This window comes from Labeo rohita, chromosome 19, assembly GCF_022985175.1.
Source record: "Labeo rohita strain BAU-BD-2019 chromosome 19, IGBB_LRoh.1.0, whole genome shotgun sequence".
NCBI lineage: Eukaryota > Metazoa > Chordata > Actinopteri > Cypriniformes > Cyprinidae > Labeo > Labeo rohita.
The window spans coordinates 12,188,606-12,208,515 of NC_066887.1; the positions used below are offsets into that span (position 1 = coordinate 12,188,606).

At 34.8% G+C, this 19,910-nt stretch overlaps 2 protein-coding genes across 6 annotated transcripts; both read right to left on the reverse strand.

Moving 5' to 3' along the window:
- Nucleotides 1-835: 835 nt before the first annotated feature.
- Nucleotides 836-12,037, reverse strand: mtdha (metadherin a). Of its 5 annotated transcripts, none has more exons than XM_051137403.1 (12): nucleotides 11,555-12,037; nucleotides 10,818-10,973; nucleotides 7,909-7,996; nucleotides 7,627-7,776; nucleotides 7,459-7,506; nucleotides 6,826-6,990; nucleotides 5,636-5,713; nucleotides 5,444-5,524; nucleotides 4,029-4,150; nucleotides 3,841-3,942; nucleotides 3,625-3,739; nucleotides 836-1,035 (listed from the first exon to the last, which is right to left on the reverse strand). In XM_051137403.1, exons 1-12 carry the CDS (start codon nucleotides 11,915-11,917, stop codon nucleotides 968-970), a joined length of 1,536 nt encoding a protein of 511 aa, XP_050993360.1. In that variant the 5' UTR covers nucleotides 11,918-12,037; the 3' UTR covers nucleotides 836-967. The 5 variants fall into 5 exon arrangements, with proteins under 5 accessions (XP_050993360.1, XP_050993361.1, XP_050993359.1 ...); XM_051137404.1 differs by having other exon boundaries at nucleotides 6,826-6,993; nucleotides 7,627-7,773; nucleotides 10,818-10,970; nucleotides 11,555-12,036; XM_051137402.1 differs by having other exon boundaries at nucleotides 6,826-6,993; nucleotides 10,818-10,970; nucleotides 11,555-12,036.
- A 1,553-nt stretch (nucleotides 12,038-13,590) lies between these two features.
- On the reverse strand, nucleotides 13,591-19,307 carry rrm2b (ribonucleotide reductase M2 b). The gene is made up of 9 exons (XM_051137411.1): nucleotides 19,131-19,307; nucleotides 18,425-18,574; nucleotides 16,612-16,728; nucleotides 16,358-16,491; nucleotides 14,773-14,867; nucleotides 14,537-14,670; nucleotides 14,291-14,395; nucleotides 14,092-14,205; nucleotides 13,591-14,003 (listed from the first exon to the last, which is right to left on the reverse strand). The coding sequence occupies exons 1-9, from the start codon at nucleotides 19,176-19,178 to the stop codon at nucleotides 13,851-13,853; spliced, it is 1,050 nt and encodes a 349-aa protein (XP_050993368.1). The 5' UTR covers nucleotides 19,179-19,307; the 3' UTR covers nucleotides 13,591-13,850.
- Nucleotides 19,308-19,910: the final 603 nt, after the last annotated feature.

The window sequence follows — 19,910 nt, forward strand, 5'->3', positions numbered from 1 at the left end:
ACTCAGTCAAAATTAACATGAACAAAAATCAAATGTTCACATTGTGCAAGGAAAAAAAACAAAAGTAAATACACATGGTATTTTACAACCTTCAGCACAGTGCAATTACAAAGAGTTTTACCATAGAAAAAAAGCCCTTATAGGTCTATACATATGGCGTGGCTTTTTCTACTTTAGTTTGCAGGAAATAAAGCATTAGAGTCAACGAGTAGTTGATTAAAAAGGGAAGAGTCGTAGCTCTAAACAGCTCCAAGATCCACATACCCAATTATATGGGTGAATATATATATATATATATATTTATATAATCAGGACGGAAGAAAAGCTCTAAGAAAATAGGTTTAGCATTAAAAAAATTCTCTGTAATATAACCGTTCTCTGGATTTCCACCACAGCACATCTATAGGATTACAGTAATTCACCTCTTACTGCTCAAGCTGATGTCACAGAAGTACTGCTGGAGGAGACGCCGGCTCGCAGCGCCTCTCTGTGGCTTCTAACAGTAACTGCAACGCTTCAGCAACTGCTGGACCGCAGCACAATTCAGCAGTGCTAAAGTGCTACAGGAACAGTAATGGATGGAGAGAAAGATCCTTAAAATTTCCCAAATGAGACTCAACACTCCAACTTCAAATCACTTTAGCAGTCGGAAAACAATGATTATGGATGTTTTGCTCCACTGAAAGCATGTCTGATATCAAGGATGATAAGTATTCCTTTAACAAACCTCAGTGTAGCGTAATAGTGCACATAAGTAGTGTTCCAGCCCATAGACTGCTCACCTTTACTCTATAGTTGTCTTTTTTTTTTTTCTTTTTTTGAGTTCGTCCAACTCGGTTTTGTTTCTATTTTGGATTTTTTTTTTTTTTTAAAAGCACAGTAAATTTATTCAGTATAAAATTCTGTACTGTGAAATTATTGCATAAACAATCTATTTGCATAAGCTATCCTGGATGTTATTCACGGTTCATGTTTCTCTCCTGGCCTTTTTCTTCTGAACTTGCTTCGGTGGTTCCCAGTTCTGATCAGATTTCTCTGTGGGAGCAAAAATAAAGGATTATTAAACACAGCCGTAAAGTCAACTTTGAAAATCTAGGATTTAAAATGTAATTTAAACATTTCAGGATTCTGAAAAAACAGGGGAAAATATTTAGAGATATTCTGAAATTTTAAATTGAACCCAAATTACGCTGGAAATATTCTCTGCATTTTTACTTAGATTTTTGGACCTCCGGTTTGTGGGGAAATGTGGGGTCACATACACTGCCATTCAAACATTTGGAATTTTTTGAAGTTTCTTACACTCATCAAGGCTGCATTTATTTGAAATACAAAAAAAATGTAATGGCGTGAAATGTTATTATAATATTCAAGTTTTTCTATTTGACATTAAAATCTAATTTATTCCTGTGATGCAAAGCTTAATTTTCAGCATCATTATTCCAGTCTTCAGTGTCACATGATCCTTCAGAAATCATACTAACATGCTGATTTATGATCAGTGCTGGAAACAGTTGTGCTGCTTAATTTTTTATTAAACCTGTGGAACTTTTTTCAGGGTTCTTTGATGAATTAAAAAAAAATAATAATAAAAATAAATAAAAATAAATAAATATATATATATATATATATATATATATATATATATATATATATATATATATATATATATATATATATATATATATATATATATATATATATATATATATATTTAATTTATTTAAAATGGAAATCTTCTCTAACAATATACACTACCATTCAAAAGTTTTGGTTCATATTTTTATTCTTTCTTTTTTTAAAGAAATTAATACTTTTATTCAGCAACGATGTGTTAAACTGATAAAAAGTGATAGCAAAGATTTACATTGTTAGAAAACATTTATATTTATTTTGAACAAGCAAAGAAATCAAAGAAAAAAAAATAATAAAAAAATAAAATAATAATAATAATAAAAAATAAATAAATAAAATAAAATAAAATAAAATATCACACGTTCCAAAAAAATATTTGACCACACAACTGTTTCAAACACCAATAATTCTAATAATAAATCAGTATATTAGAATGATTTCTGAAGGATCATGTGACACTTAAGACTGGAGCAATGGCTGATGAAAATTCAGCTTTGCATCACAGGAATAAATTATATTTAAAAGTATTTTAAAATACAAACCATTCATTTTTATTGTAATAACATTTCGCAATATTACTGTTTTTTTTATTATAATTTTTTTTTTAACCAAACAAATGCAGCCTTGATGAGCATAAGAAACTTTTTTTACGAATCCCAAGCTTTTGAATGGCACTGTAAACTATTGTTAAATAGTTAATAAAACTACAACCAATAAAAACTTTTTTATTTGAAATAAAGACTGAAACTGTTAACTGAAAAATTAAAATTTACATTTATTGTATTTCAGCATGCTGACAAGGCAACATTAGAGATAGTTAGATTAAATTACTAAAACTAAATTAAAACAAAAAATATAAAGTCTAATTCAAAATATTTACAAAAACCACTATACTGTATTAATGCTACTAAAAAACTAACAATAACACTGAAAATATAATACTACTACTACTAATTCTACTACTAACAATATAAAATGCACTAATTAATGCTGGGTTAATGAATATTAATCACATTATCTATGTTCACTGTTAATGATTTGCTGAAATCAAAACAGTGACAGTAATATAGGTGAGCACCAGCCAATGAGATTGCTGCATTAGTTCCACCTACTAGAACCCAGAAGTGGCTTCTGCTTGTTTATAAACGCTGAATAATTCTAAAAGAACTACACTACTTTGACAGGAAAATACAACAAAATATAATTTATATGCATCGCATCATTTGACCCTTTGCAAGATCCACCCCCTTTATTACTGTTGATGTCCGACAAGCCTTGGCGCTCTCACACTACACACACATTATGTTCTAACACAGTGAAAAATACATTGCGGAGCAAAGAGGAAACTGACAACGTGCTGACAGACAAGACAGAGTAGGTTAATTTAGGTATGAAACAGTCTCAGCTGTCAAACTGTACAATTTTGAAGAATTTCAAACAATACCGTTTTGTGGCTCTTTAATGTGTCACAACAGATCGTTGTAGGCGTCTCGTTTCAAGCGGCATGTGAACCGATCATCTCTATTTTTAGTACGAAAAAGTATTTTTAGTTTTTGTCTTAGTACGAAATAAACATGAATGAACATTAGACGGTATCTTGTTTCAACTGCAGAAAGATGTCGGGTATACACCATTTTTCAAGTAATAAGGTTAAAGTCAACTAACGTTAATCTCAATTTTAAATGGTAAGACAGACGGTGTTGCTCTCCCTCTCTTTGCATGTTTGAGAAGCACTTAGTGCTCTCAGCTAAGCGACAGCAAGTCTGGCGCCTTCACATTAGAGTTTACACTGTGTCAAATAAATTGTGCCTCCTCTGAGATGAATTAAAATACTGCACTTTAAACACAGAGAACGAAACTCGAGCGTGCAGTGTTCAAAATAAGTGAAGGCAACTCAAACACTGGCAAGTGAAATCTAACAATTTATTAGCAAATGACTAATGTAGTCGCATATGAGTGATTTACTTCTGTTGTAGAGGGTTGACTCACTTTGTGAAGACTGTGGAGGGATGTTTTGCTTGGATCCCTCAACTTTTGGAACATGAGGTGGATGAGGTTTGACGGTCGCAATCTTCTCTGCAGGAGCAGAACCTACTTGAGTCACCTGGAAGAGGAACATACAGCTTAATCAGATTTCAACCGCAGAATTCAAACATGGTGTTCATTCATTATGCCAATAATTGGTTTATTAAAACAGGACGTTACCTCAGCAGCTGAACCGTCTTCCTCTGGTCTCTTTTTTTTCTTTCGCCGTTTGGATTTTCCACCTCCTGCAGGATCTGCCTTGTCATTGTCCTCATTTGATTCCTACAACCAGAACACGTCTTCACTTAAATCTACTAATAGTTTTATTGATATGAGTTACAAAATAATTAGTAAATGTGTTTTCATACCACAAGTGGCTTGGAAACTGGCATCTCTTTCAAAGCAGAGGCATCTACATTGGGCCCTTCATAATTGTCCCACACCTCAGTTGGAGCATTCCAGTCTGAGCTCAGGTCGTTGGCAAGACCATCTAAAATCATATGGAGATATTGGAAATGTTAATGGTCAATATATGTTAATATATTGTGAATATAATACATAAATGTAATAAATTTCAACATTTTTTTTTTAAATAATTATTGACCTAGAGAGTCGAGAGAATTGTACTGCAGTGTTTTTTTTCCACACTGAACAAAAAACCTAGGATTAGTTCGCAAAAGTAAGTTTTTGACATCTTTTCAATCATTTAACAAACGATTTGATCGACAGCAGTGATTCTAGAGGAAAAGTTGTCTGGAATGAGGAGTTCTGTCATATGATATGAATATAGTGTGTACGTGCGAAAACCCAATGCACGATTGTTCAAGCCCTTGAAAAACGTGATATCACCCCAAACCCAGTGGCTGATTTCTTTCAAATTTATCAAAGCCTTTTGGGGTCACGAGTCGAACAGACCCACCAAGTTTCATTCCGATCGGCCTCCGTTAACCATGCCTAACAGGCGCTCAAACTTCGTTGGTCAATGGCGACCATGTTTTTAAAGATATGCATCGATTTTCATGTTGATAGGACAAATGATTGCAGTTTTAGCTACTTTTAAGTTTTGTTCCCCTCCTGTAGCGCCACCAAGTGGCCAAGCTCTGTGAATTTCTTCCTGTGACCTTACATAAGTATTCTGGGTTTGGCGGAGATAACGCTGTTCAGGAATTACAGGCATTTTATTAAAAGTGGCCCCACCCCTTTCGAACATTTTGGCACCCCTTTGCGACAAAAGTTTGATTGAAAGTTAAACTTTTGACAACTATTGATATTCACTCTAGAAAATCTTCTGCACTGGTTTGGTTCCGATCGGGCGAAAAACTTAGGATTAGTTCGCAAAAGTACGTTTTCAAAAAATGCAAATTTTGCCTGACTCGCGATCAAATTTGAGACGTGCATTTTGTCTGGTGCGAGTCAAGGATTCCAACGGCATAAGACACCTGAGCCTGCAAATGACAGTTTAGGAATTATGAGTGATTTCATACTTTTGTTCGCTGTAGCGTCCCCGTCAGGCTGATTGAGGCAAGCCTTGGTGACGTTGTCTGCGGTGTAAGTACTACCGTCCCTCCAAGTTAAGTCTCTACGACTTACGGTTTGGTCTGCCTGATCAGTTTTACGTGAAGATCACTGATCCGTGACCATCCTAACAATTACAATAGGGTTTCAGCACTACACGCTTAAACCCCTAAAAAATACTTACCGATCACAAACTTTGAACGGTAGTGTATTTTAGATTTAAAAGTTCATCAAGTAAATACTGAGTCTAAATAAGTTTTGATCTTACTGCTGCTGGACCATTCATCCATGGTGGGTCCATTGTCCCATTGCCCGATTTCAATCTTAGTTTTAGTCCCAGTCTCTCCACCTGCGAAAATACATGGAAAAAGATGATGACTAATGTTTGTAGTTCTTTTAAGCATATAAGGACTAAAACATGTACTCTCACAAGAATGACAGCTTAATTAAAAATAAGTACCTGATGGGTTCAGTCCAAGCATTGTCAAGTTAACCGTGTTCGGTTCTGCCTTAATTCTACCATCCAAAGTCCATGGCGCTGTCAAAAAAAACAGTAAGACAGCATGTAAATATAAAGCTCTGTGTTGTTACTTATCTTAATATAAAATGAAGTAACTCAAAGGTTGGAATTTCACTGAAAGCATCATCCAGTGATGGGGAATGTTATTTTCAAAAGTAATGCAATACTTTTGCATTATTACGTTACTTTAAGAAAAAGTAACTAATTGCATTATTTAATTACTTTTAATGGGAAGTAATGCATTACACTACTTTTGGGTTGCTTTTTGTCCCCTGAGTTGGGCTTGCTTATTTGTTTTTGAAAACAAAAAGCCCAAAGGTTATTTTTGGCAACTGTAAAGGCCCTTTCACACCAAAAGTGAAATGAATAAGCCTCTGGCTGAAGGAAGTGCCTCTGCACCTCACTCACAGTATTTAAGGTTAAAAAGTATATACACTTTTATTTTTTTTAAGAAAATTAAAATTAAGACCCTTATTTCTTGGCTGGGATCATTTAGAGCCCTTTGAAGCTGCATTTAAAATGCATTTTGAAAGTTCAAACTCACAACATAGAAGTCCACTATATGGAGATAATTCTTGAAATTTCTTTACGACTGAAGAAAGAAAGACATGAACATCATTACATTATCTGTAAATTTTTGTCCTGGAAGTGAACTACTCCTTTAAGCAGCATGGCTATATTTATAGCAATAACCAAAAATACATTGTATTGGTCAAAATTCTCGATTTTACATTAGGATATTAAGTAAAGATCATGTTTCATGAAGATATTTTGTAAATTTTCTACTGTAGATAGTACAAAATGTAATTTTTGGTCAGTAATATGCATTGCTAAGAAGTTCATTTGGACAAATTTAAAGGTTTTTTTTTTGCACCCTCAGGTTCCAGATTTTCAAAAAGTTGTACCTCAGCCAAATATTGTCCTATCTCAACAAACCATAAATCAATAAAAAGTTAATTTATCCCGCTTTCAGATGATTTAAAAAAAATTAACCTTTATGACTGGTTTTGTGGTCTAGGGTCACATATGTCACAATAATCTGAAATCTTATTGTAAAGCTAAAAACCCTTAAAAGCAACCATTGTTATAAACAAATCAAGGCAGGATCATAAACAGCTCTCATCTATTACCCTCTGCCTCTTGTTTCCAGGTGGAGTTCTCACGGTTCTTTTGCCCAGGGGTCTTTCTCCCAACAGACGACTTCTCGTTGTTTACAGCATTTGTTTGGCTCGACTTTACAGGCACCTCTGTCCATCCTCCACCATTAACAGAGTTCACATCATTCCAGTTAGACACTGCTAAAAGAAAAGATGAAATTTGTAAGGTAAGTTCTGTCACATCATAATCGTTCCAAAGTTTGGGGATGGTAAGATGTTTCTGAAAGACGACACTTTTGCTCACAAATTCTCAATTTATTTGATCAAAAATAGAGTAAAAACATACATATTACTGAACAATTACTTTCTATTTTCATGTAATTTAAAGTGTAATTCATTCCTGTGATCAAAGCTGAATTTTCAGCAGCCATTACTTCAGTCTTCAGTGTCACACAATCCTTCAGAAATCACTCTAATATGGTGATTTTCTGCTTGAGAAACATTCTTAGTGTCCTCAAACTTTTTAACAATAGCATATATGAATCTAATAAAAACACATATTTCTGCTATTGATGTCTTTTATGAAATTAATTCTACAGTTTTTAATAAACAAAAGGTGAAACATTCACAGATTTTATACTCTATATATAAAATGTGTAATTTTACCTGGGGCTGTAACGGCATCATTCTTCAAGGCCTTGGCACGTGATGGCTCTATAATAAATTAAAGGAAGAATGCTCTGATAACTAAAACTAGCATGTCTTAAACATTTTCTTGGATGCCATGAGCATAATCCTTTGCAGAATATAGCACTCAATATAAGAAATGCATACCTTTGTTCTTTTTGGTAGCAGCTGGGGCTGGAACCTTCTGGCTGGCACGATCTCCACCCTCCGGGCTCCCAGAGCTGTCACCGGGACCCTTCTCTTTTTTGCGCTGCTGACGTTTTTCTCGATTACTGACCTTGGTTTCCCAAGCACCTGCTAAACACAGTCATACTGAAAGTGCATCTCGTACAAGCAGCTCATTTGAATTTCTGGTGTTCCGCATTTCAACCAATCACTAACAAACAGCTTTCATACATTTTCCACTAGTTTAATAACCCAGTTTCATACCTTCATCGGGTTCCTTGCCATCGGTAGTAGAGGAAACATCTTGGGCTGGCTTCACCTCTGGTTTTGGTTTCTTCTTGTTTTTCTTGGTCTACGTAAAAGCCAAAAACACTCATTTTGAACTTCCTGATGAGTCAGAAACAAAGTACTTTTGTCACTCTCACACTTACTACTGACAGACAGTTATAAAGATTTCTTAAAATACGTATTTGGCCTTGTAAAAATGACACCTAAAGTTTGAGGCCTTGGGACAAAGTACATAGTTTCCCCTCTGGATGTACCCTACATTTGCTGTATCTGCATTATCAAATTACAGGCTGATACTGACACCCGACCTCTCTCAATCACTGTTTACAGACTGAACCAAGGCTGATACTAACCTTCACAGCACTACTGCGCAAAAGACTCAAATGTACATTCAAAACCTGTCTATACAAGTCGTTTAACGTGGGATCAGAATTTACAAATTCCGAGCACATGAATGATCAAGCGAAGTCATGTTTACAAATGGGAAACTGATTCCAGATGACACTTGAGCTGTGATTTTGGAAAGGGCATGTAGATTTAAAACACTGTGTAGGCACTGGTATTTAATATAGATAATACCATGACATATCTGTAATCTATACGTCCACTTTTTTCCCCCCATAAGAACAGGTGTGGCTTCCGTGTGTCTGGCTTCTGCTTCCAGCTGTTTTTAGCTGTACAAAACAGCTCGCTTTGCTGCTTTATATTGCAGTCTGGTGTGTCTTACCATATAATCTTAATGTATTATCTTAATTATGAACACACTGGATTGTAGTGCAAACAGTTTTACCGTTTACTGCACTTTGTTATTCATTTTCATTATTTCTCTACGCATTCTCTTACTTATACATCAAAATGTAAACTGGATAGAGACCAGTGAGTGGAAAGCAAGCCTACAGCACGGAGATTCACAAACTTTTTGTCTGCCAAACCCATTTGACTAATTTCACTTGCAACTTGTACATCACTTGTACATGACAACCTCAAATGAATTTTTAATAGTTTAACAACAGATTTGTATGTTTATGGCTCTCTGAGGGTCACATGAAGTGGCAGAGAAATTTCCCCGATTTTTCAATTACTTAAATTTATTAAAACTAACATCATTAAGTATGATCTTAAAAATATTTTTGACTTTGGAAAGCATTTTGCTGTTTATCCAAAATGATTTTAGATATTGTCATCCAAGATGTTAATGTCTTTTTTCTTCAGTCGTAAAGAAATTGTTTTTTTTTTAGAAATTATCTGCATATAGTGGACTTCTATGGTGCCCACGAGTGTGAACTTTCAAAATGTAGTTTCAATGCGCTTCAAAGGGCTCTAAATGATCCCAGCCGAGGAATAAGGGTCTTATCTAGCGAAATAAGACGTCAGTACTTATGCAGCAATGTAGGATGATTTTGAAGTTGGAGAACAAAATTTCTTACACAGAGTTCACGTAAAGCTAGACAAGACGAACATTTAAGGTTAGAGTACATACATGTTTATTTTTTTAAGAAAATGACTAATTGTTTCGCTATATAAGACCCTTATTCCTTGGCTGGGATCATTTAGAGCCATTTGAAGCTGCATTTAAACTGCATTTTGGAAGTTCAAACTCACAGGCACCATAAAAGTCCACTATATGGAGAAAAATCCTGAAATGTTTTCCTCAAAAAACAATTTCTTTATGATTAAAGAAAGAAAGACTTAAACATCTTGGATGACAACAGGGTGAGTATATTACCTGTAATTTTTTGTTCTGGAAGTGAGCTACGCCTTTAAGCTATTTTCCAAACATAATAGGATTACTCCAACGAATCATTCAGTTTAAAATGCTCACCGAACTGAAAGCCTTATACTTAACGGTTCAATACTAATACAAATACTGATACACCCTTGTGTGACACGCAGGTAAACAAATAACACATTTTATTTGCTTTTGTAAGCGTTTATCTATATATTAAGTGTTTTATATATATAAAATACATATACTATTATATAATATTTATGTCTTAAATAATTCACTTTTGGAATCACTTTCTGAATTTTTTCAGAAAGATAATGAATGATAAAGCAGACAACTGACACCCAAATTCACTGCCTTTAAAGTGTATAATTAATTTTTATCATTCTTGGTGTGAACGGGCCAAGAACTACATTTAAAAGGTTTGCTTCACATTCAGTTGTGATATCACGTATAAATAAGTGATAGAAATTAATTTTTTCGTCATAGTTATGTGGGTTTTTGCTCACAGTATGATTCTTCTGCTTTGTTCATGCTACTTCCATTTTGTTTCTGACTTGCGCGTTTATTATGACACACATTCGACTCAGAGGTACAAGTGTTCCAGTTACACTGCACATTCAGATACCTTTAACATTTCTCACATTATCAGTTTATTCGCTATATTGGTTTAGAAAATGGTAATAAAATGAGACAAGAATTTAGAGTTAAACTGTCAGAACAAATTTTTCTTGACAATGTCAGGTAACTTTGATAGAAAGGAATGCAACAAAACATGGGCAGATCAAAGTGTCAAACCAAATTTTTGGTCCCAAATTTTTATACATTGTACTGGTAGTCCACTGTATGAAGAATTTTGGGGTATGTCACGGTATACTTTACTTTGCCATCCTCACTTATATTATTATCCTCACAATATATATTATAGTGTCCCGCACCGATTAGTAAAAAAATATCTGGTGTCTGAATAATTTTTGGTTTAACTGTGTGTTCGACGTTGTTAGCAAATCCAAAACCCCCAAACATTTTTGCTATTCAGAAAAGCTAAGACGCACCACAGATGCCAAAAACGCCTTAGTTACTACAAGTATTGTTACTACAAACACATAAACAAATACACTTCCCCAACGAAACCAGCAGGAACACTAGGTGGACCAACCTTTGTATCCACAGGTGGCTGTGCTGGTGCTGGTGCAGGTGCTGGTGCTGGTGCTGGAGCTGGAGCAGGTGGAGGAGGAGGTTTCTTTTTCTCCACGGTGACTTTGATTTCCTCTTGACGTTCAGCCACTGTCTGTCCATTCGCCTGGGCCTTCTGCTGTTGGCAAATGACAGTTACACACCAAAAATTCTTCAATTTCCTTCCTCTATCAACTGACAATGCTTGAAAACTCCCCTTGGGCCACAAAATCTATTACTTTATAGTGTAGACGCGCAAAAGGTGGTGTTTAGCCAAAACGAAACTTAGGAGTGTGTTGAAACGGTCTGTGCTACGTGGCTCTCCTATCGCCTTCGTGTCTATCTTATTACAGTATTTCTAATCAAAAAACAACGTCAGACTCGTCCATTTAATCCTAAATATGACGAAAAGCAATATAGAACTGAATGGTTTTGATAGGGAAAGGCTTTCTATCTGAACAGCTGATTCTTAGCGGTTTTGACAGGTTAGCATGTTAGCAGCTAACTTACTCTCTATTAAACTCAAGTCAGTTGAGTATGATTTTCACTTATTTTTTGATTTTTTTGATTTTAGGAAGACGTTGTATCTCAAAACCTAGTAGTAGGCTGCCTGCCTAGACCGCATTTTTGCGTATCACAAAAGTGTCCAAAACTTAGCAGCGGTCTTAGTTTTGAATCACAGCGTTTAGCATTAGGAGATCACGATCACAGGCCGCTTACCTTGTCGGCTGCTTTCTTTTTGTTCTTCTTTTTCGATTCGCTCGGCTCGGTCTTCACAGTCTTCGGTGGCAGGGCGGCCTTAGCAGGGATCTCGGCGGCAACGGCGGTGCTGGGAGTCCCGGTAACCCGAACGGGCGCCGCTCGGCGTTTCCTCCGTCCACAGGCCGCGAGCAGCACCAGCACAGTCAGCCCGAACAGCGCCGCGCTCAGAATCAGCCACGACGGATACTGCTCCGGCTTTATCCCCAGATCAACCCCCAGCTCGGCCCGAAGGAAGTCCAGGCCGGAGGACAGCAGCCCGCGGATACGGTCAGACACGTATTCGGCTCGCTGTGCGGCCAAAGCTCGCCAGTCCTGGTCCATTTTAAGCAGGCGGACAAGAACCGCACGCAGAGACGGAGAGTGAGCTGCTGCTGGCAGCGGGAGAGAGTGAATGGCAGGAGGGAGTGGCTTTGATATTTCTCGGCTTCTTACATGATGGCTGTGTTTCAAAACATCGATTTGACTTCCTAGACAGCACTTTTGGGCGTCCTAGGAGGACGCAGCATTTTTGGACTAAGAAATATATTCTCAATTTTTATTTTGTCTGATTTTTTGTATCTAAAAAGTTTCCGGGCTCACTTCCTACTATCTCACTTTTTTTTTTTTTTTTGATTGAGGTAGACTGACTTCCCCTTTTTAAAAATAGTAATAAAAAATTTGACAGATTCTTCAAACAATGAAATTAGATATATTCTCAGCTTATGTTTCCGTTTATTAATTAATTAATTAATTTTTCTATATATTTTATTAGATAAAATATTATTATATTATTTATTTTTTTTACTAACCTCATCAGTCAAATTATATTATTTTAGTTTTGACCACACTGATCTATATAATCTCTACGTAAGTGGTTTTAACCCATCAAAAATTGGTTCAGTATGGAGGACCAAATCTGCATGTTGGAACAAAAAAATAGCTAAATAAATAAATAAATATAAAAATAATTTAAAAATGAAAGAATAAGTAAATAAAAGTATAAATAGTAAATATGTAAAAATGAATACAGATAATAATAAATAAAGAAAAAAAGGTAATAAAAATAAATTCTGGATTAAATTTTATTACAAATGAATTGTATTTGTTTTAATAAATCATTCATTCATTTATTTATTTATAGTTTCTGCAGGTTTGGTCCTCCAAAATAAAATTTTGGTTAAGTAACTGGTTCAAACTGTATTTTAAATAAAATCACTAAACAAATAATGCATAATGCAATAACTTGACGTAACATATTTAGTCCGTATATTTAATCTGCGTTTGTCAGCAGCAATGCTGACTTGAGTCTCAAAAGCCTTAGTTACAGAATAACTTTAATCCTAAATCCTAAACTCTGCAACTTTAATGTAGAGTTATTAATAAGTTAGATTAATTAATTCAGTAACCACTCTAACTGAATTATAAATATTTTTGATACACTAAAAAAGAATTCAAAAGAGTCATGTAGTTATTTAGATTAAAAAATAATTAATTGACAGCCCCTATTGTTACTTAGTATATACTGTAATTATAATACCTCTTATCCACTCCCTGGTAAGAACATAATTAAACTTGATTTACAATTAATTTAACATACAACGTTCATTTTTTGGAGATTTGTAACATTTAATAAACACAAAGCGATCATGGCCACCAAAATATTAATCGTATTTAAATTCTCATCACTGATTTTATTTGCATTCAGTTGTGTGCATTCAACCAATATACTGCACAGACAGCTAACGGCTGTATCAAAATGGACAAACAGAATTCATTAAACTGGCTAAAAAAAATAAAAAATTGAAGCCAGACATTTCCCTGAAGATTAGTTATAAATGAAGCTGAAACGTATCTGATTGATGTGTGTAAGATGGAAGAAAATAAAATGCAAAAACTTAATGAGTACTTTTGTAATAAAGTTGAAATAAGAAGTAAATAGTACTGTTTTTTCTTCAGAAATGTAATTAAGTAAATGACAAGTAGCCAGTTCGAATTGCACTTGAGTGAAGAACAAATCCCCAAAATAATATTTAATACTTAGGTACAGTAATCAAGTAAAACATAAAAACATCTTTAAAATTCTAGAAGTTTTGCACCTGTTGCATGAAAAAAGAAACCAAAACAAAACAAACCCTAAAAAAGTCTACAGTTTATTATTTACTTTCACCTTAGACTTAAAAGTAAAAGAAAAAAAAGTCAACTGAATGACATTTTTTTTTCAGTAGAACCTAATGAAACCGTCCCAAAAATAAATAATATTTCTTCTAGTTCATCGTTAGAAATCTGCATCGAGAGTAAATTCACACTCCATCGTGTTTGACATCACTCCAAGTCGCTGGTATTCGGCCACTCGCTTCTCGAAGAAATTCGTTTTTCCCTCCAATGAAATTGACTCCATGAAATCGAAGGGGTTTTCTGACTTGTAAACCTTTTGAGACAGAATTTAAAAAGCGCTGTTATATAAATATTAAGATTATCAAACAAAAATGATAATACAATCCCGACGAAATACTGACTTTGGGCAATCCTAAGTCTGTTAGCAGCCGGTCAGCCACAAACTCAATGTATTGCTTCATAAGAGAGCAGTTCATCCCGATCAAATTGACTGGTAAAGCCTCTGTGAGAAACTCCTACAAAAAAAACAAGCAAATGCAGTTACATTCATGCCTGGAATAATGCATTCTCCAATACTAGAGTACGCTACAATGTACGTACCTGTTCAATGCTCACAGCTTTTGTGATGATGTCTTTCACTCGGTCAGCAGAAGGTTTTTTCACCAAGTAGCTGTACATTAGACATGCAAAATTACAGTGCAGACCCTGTGAAGTTACAGACGGCACAATCAATAATCGGTAATAGCTTTTGCATTAAATTTACAACAGATCATGGACACAGATAACAAATCTTGATCCAAACATGATCTAAATATCATAAAGCTGTAAATATCTTAAAGTTTTAACCTCATCTCTGCTGATGAGTTCATTAGAGTAGGTGAGTCCAGGCATCAGGCCTCTTTTCTTCAACCAGTAGATGGCAGCAAACGATCCGGAGAAGAAGATGCCTTCCACTGCCGCGAATGCCACTAATCGCTCTCCTGAAAATAAACAGATGAATATATAAACACTGCTGTTGATCAAGTGAAATAATCAATATTGTATGCTTATTTCAATATTGTATGCTTATTTTTTCCACACACCAAAAGTTGAGTTTGTGTCAGAGATCCACTGTAAGGCCCAGTCTGCTTTCTGCCTTACACAAGGCATGGTGTGAATCGCATTAAACAAATAATCCCTTTAAGAAAAAGAAGTTTGGATTTAGAGAGGATCATTTACATATACCGTTGAAGTCAAAAGTTTACACACACCTTGTAAAATCTGCTAAATGTCAATTATTTTACCAAAATAAGAGGGATCATACAAAATGTATGCTATTTTTTATTTAGTACTGATTTGAATAAGATATTTCACATAAAAGACGTTTACATATAGTTCACAAGAGAAAATAATACATACGCTTGATTCTTAATACTGCGTTGTTACCTGAATGATCCATAGCTGTGTTTTTTGTTTAGTGATAGTTGTTCATGAGTCCCTTGTTTGTCCTAAACAGTTAAACTGTCCGCTGTTCAGAAAAATCTTTCAGGTCACACAAATTCTTTGGTTTTTCAGCATTTTTGTGTATTTGAACCCTTTCCAAAAATGACTGTTTGATTTTGAGATCCATCTTTTCACACCAAGGGCAACTGAGGGACTCATATGCAACTATTACAGAAGGTTCAAATGCTCACTGACGCTCCAGAAGCAAAAACGATGCATTAAGAGCCGGGGGGTGTAAACTTTTGAACAGAATGAAAATGTGTACATTTTTCTTATTTTGCCTAAATATCATACCTATTTTCATTTAGTACTGCCCTTCAGAAGCTACAGAAGATACTTACATGTTTCCCAGTAGACAAAATAAGTGAAATTTACCCTAATCTTCAAATTCAAAAAGTTTTCACCCCCGGCTCTTAATACATTGTTTTTGCTTCTAGAGCATCAGTGAGTGTTTGAACCTTCTGTAATAGTTGCATATGAGTCCCGCAGTTGTCCTCAATGTGAAAAGATGGATCTCAAAATCATACAGTCATTTTTGGAAAGGGTTCAAACACACAAAAATGCTGAAAAACATGAAGGATTTTTCTGAACAGCAGGCAGTTAAACTGTTCGAGACAAACAAGGGACACATGAACAACTATCACTAAACAAAAAACACAGCTGTGGATCATTCTGGTAACAACACAGTTTTAAGAATCAAGCGTATGTGCACGGGTCATTTTTATAAATTCAACTATTATTTTTTCTTGTGGACTATATGTAAACGTCTTTTATGTGAAATACCTTATTTAGGTCAGTACTAAATAAAAAAATAGCATGCATTTGGTATGATCACACTTATTTTGATTCTGATTCAGATTCTTCAAGGTGTATGTAAACTTTTGACCTCAACTGTAACAAATAAAGTTGTTTAAAGTCAATATGTATAGCTGTTATAACATGTATATTACAATTTTAATCAAAGATCCTCTGATAAAACACAAGTAGAACAATCAATAATTTAATCTCTTATTTGTATCAGACATTTTTTTGTGGTGAGAAAAAACTATCTTGCAAATTTTGCTCATGAACCACATAAGGAAAATGTTAGCATCAACTGCTTAACTGAATCTTGCACCTGTCACCTGTGTAAAAGCACTAACTGACATTGTTAATGTAGAAAAACAAACTTCATTTTGTTCTCACCTCTCTTTCAGATCCCTTATGTAGGTGTTAATGAGCATGCTGTACATTTCGGAGTGCACATTCTCTATGAGGATCTGAAAGCCGTAGAAGGAGCGAGCCTCTGGGATCTGCACCTCTTGACTGAACCGCTGCACCTGTGACATAAACACATGATGCTTGTTTAGAATGGAACACAACTTAGACTGATCTATTCAATCTGAAATTTCACATTGGATTCTATAGTCTTAATGTAGCTAAGAAGACAATGCACTTGCCAGGTTTTCATTGACTATCCCATCACTTGCTGCAAAGAAAGCCAGTACATGGGATATGAAGTGTTTCTCTTCAGACTTCAGGCTGTCCCAGTGAACCAAGTCCTTTGATAAATCCACCTAAACAAACCACTGAAATGTTTAGCAGTTTTATATTCACAGGGACAAGCACAAATGCTACTTTTAATAAAATGTTCTTATAGAACCAGCAAATTCACTTTCAGGTTATTTTAAATGTGGGTGAGTAAAGGCCCATTTACAACAAGAAAGATAACTACATTGACCCAAACCAATGGGAGATAAACTGTTTATCAAAAGCATTTGCGGCATGTCATGGCGGATTTTGATTGGCCGTCAATGTTTTATCATTTATCAGCAATGGAAAAAAATCATTCTAAAAGCCATTTCAACAATAACATTCCTCTGTGTTTTCATTGTAGTTGTGTCATAAACGTCCCTATTCTCACAGAATTAGAACTAGAAACGCTAAAATAGATAACTATCCACCTTATTCTTCAATGCAGAACAGGGTTGCCAGGTTTTTGCAACAAAACCCACCCAAAATACACGTTGTGTATTTTGGTGCAATTCACATTCCAGTGGCTAAATATAACATTACTGTGGACGCGTCAACCTGTAGACATGAAAAAAAATCCACGGTAGCAATGTTAAAGTAGCCCAATTCCGCGGGAAAACAGCGGACTTGGCAACACTGACGCAAAAGTAAGCCTAAGGGTGAGACTTCCTGTATAACGAGAAGAATGACGTGCAGTAAATGGTAAAACTGTTTGCACTACAAACCAGTGTCCTCATAATTAAGATAATACATTAAAATAACATTGTAGGACACGCCATTTGCAATATTAAGCAGCAAAACGAACCGTTTTGTACAGCTAAAAATAGCTGGATGCAGATGAGACCGGATGTCAGACCCATAAAATTTACAAATGGCTGCGCCCGTTTTTATGGGAAAAAGGTGGATATCAATAACTGTATTATTGTTGTCAAAAAAAATAAAAAATGCTGAAAAACCAAATAATTTGTGGGACCTGAAGGATTTTTCTGAACAGCAGGCAGTTTAACTGTTCAGGACAAACAAGGGACACATGAACAACTATCACTAAACAAAAAACGCAGCTGTGGATCATTCAGGTAACAACACAGTTTTAAGAATCAAGCGTATGTAAACTTTTGAACCGGGTCATTTTTATAAATTCAACTATTATTTCTCTCTTGTGGACTATATGTAAACGTCTTTTATGCGAAATATCTTATTTAGGTCAGTACTAAATAAAAACTAACATGCATTTTGTATGATCCCTCTTATTTTGATTCTGATTCAGATTCTGAAAGGCGTATGTAAACAAAAAGCGAATCAACATTGTGTTTATATTAAGCGCATGCTGAAGTTATTTCGTCCGCCGCTTAAAATGCATAAGCAAGCTTTTTTTGTCTGGTCGATTCTGATTGGCTGTCAATGTTTTTCTAGTTTATCAGCTGGAAAAAAATGCTCTGAAAGCAATTTAACGAGAACATTCCTCGTTATCCTTATCGTTATAGATGAGCGGACTGCGCCATTCTTACAGAATGAAAACAATTATTACAACTTTATAATTATAGTAACCGGGCCTTTAAATAATAACAATTTGTGGGTGAATTATGTAATTAATACCACCAGTGTCCTGGCATGGTAGTCGCACGTTGTAATTATTTTGTAAGTACAACATTTATTACTATACTTATAAAGTACTTTCATTTTCACAGTTGCCAGAATGTTACTTAAATATTAAATTGATGATTTAAAAATAACATTCACCTCTTCAACTGTCCAGAATGAAGCTTGAGCTTGTTTGTACATTTTCCAGATGTCGGGATACTGAATAGGGAAAATGACAAATCGCTTTGGGTTTTCTCTGAGAAGGGGTTCGTCTTCAACAATGTTTGTGTCAACATCCTTGTGACCATTCTGCAGGAGAAACAGAACTGTTAATAGAGGATTAGGGGTTTAAAAATATTAACTCATTTACTTGTCTTCCTACATTACTCATTATGAGAGCGCAAGGGGAACAGATGCTGCCTACAACTACTGAACTGAGGCGAACCGATGACGAATCTGCTTACGAAAAATTGAAATGGACGATGTACATGTGATTTAAACAACAACACTACAAATCTCATATTATATTTATATTTAACTTAGAAAATAAATATCCAAGTCAGTTTAATTTCACTTTGTCCATAATGTTACAACTTTTATCTTTAGTATTTTATCTGAAAATCCGTAATATTTAACACCCTTTTTACTTACACTGTCATTATTATATATTTTTAAGATTTAGATTTTTTTTTTTATCATCATTAATGTTATACATCCATCTATTTACCTTTTCGGTTACCTTACTTAATATGCGAGGCTCTTTGTTATGAAAGCTCATAGCCGTACACATAACCAGACAAGCAGATTCAACATTTACTCGAAGGCCGCAGAATCGCGTTTAAATGCTGGAGAATAAATTTATTACCTGATATTCCATAATGTTCGTCGGAGTGTTGCTTATACTGGAGTTCATGGTTCTAATCGTCTTTGGTCAGCAGCAGTAAAGCTGCGATTTCTCTATGTCGTCTGTCATTGAGAATTAGCTACTGAAAGTAGAGTACAACACGCTTCTAGCTCCTCCTCCACTGTTCCGCTCTATTGACGTTAACCCTTTTGAATCTCGTCTTACGTAAAGCTAAAATTAATTCAGTATAAAACCACCCGTCAGCTAGTTCTAGTATATAAATATACACTACCAGTCCAAAAAAAGATTTTTTATGTTTTTTAAAGACGTCTCTTCTGCTCACCAAGCCTGCGTTTATTTGATCCAAAGTACAGCAAAAAGAGTACAATTTTTAAATATTTTTACTATTTAAAATAACTTTTTAAATAGGTTTTATTTGAATATATTTTAAAATGTATTTTACTGCTGTGATTTAAAAGCTTGAATTGTTACTCTAGTCACATGATCCTTTAGAAACCATTCTAATATTCTGATTTGCTGTTCAAAAAAAAAAAAAAAACATTTATTATTAAAACTGAGTAGAATTTTTTTTAGGTTTCTTTGATGAATAGAAAGTTCAGAACAGCAGCATTTATCTTAAATATAAAAATTTTGTAACATTTATCATTACTTTTGCATCCTTGCTTAATAACAGTATTTCTACAATTGCTCATAAAAAATACTGACTCCAAGCTTTTGAACGGTATAGTGTTTATTGTTTTCCTTTTTTTTATTGCTGAAGAGTTGACTTTTTTTTTTTCA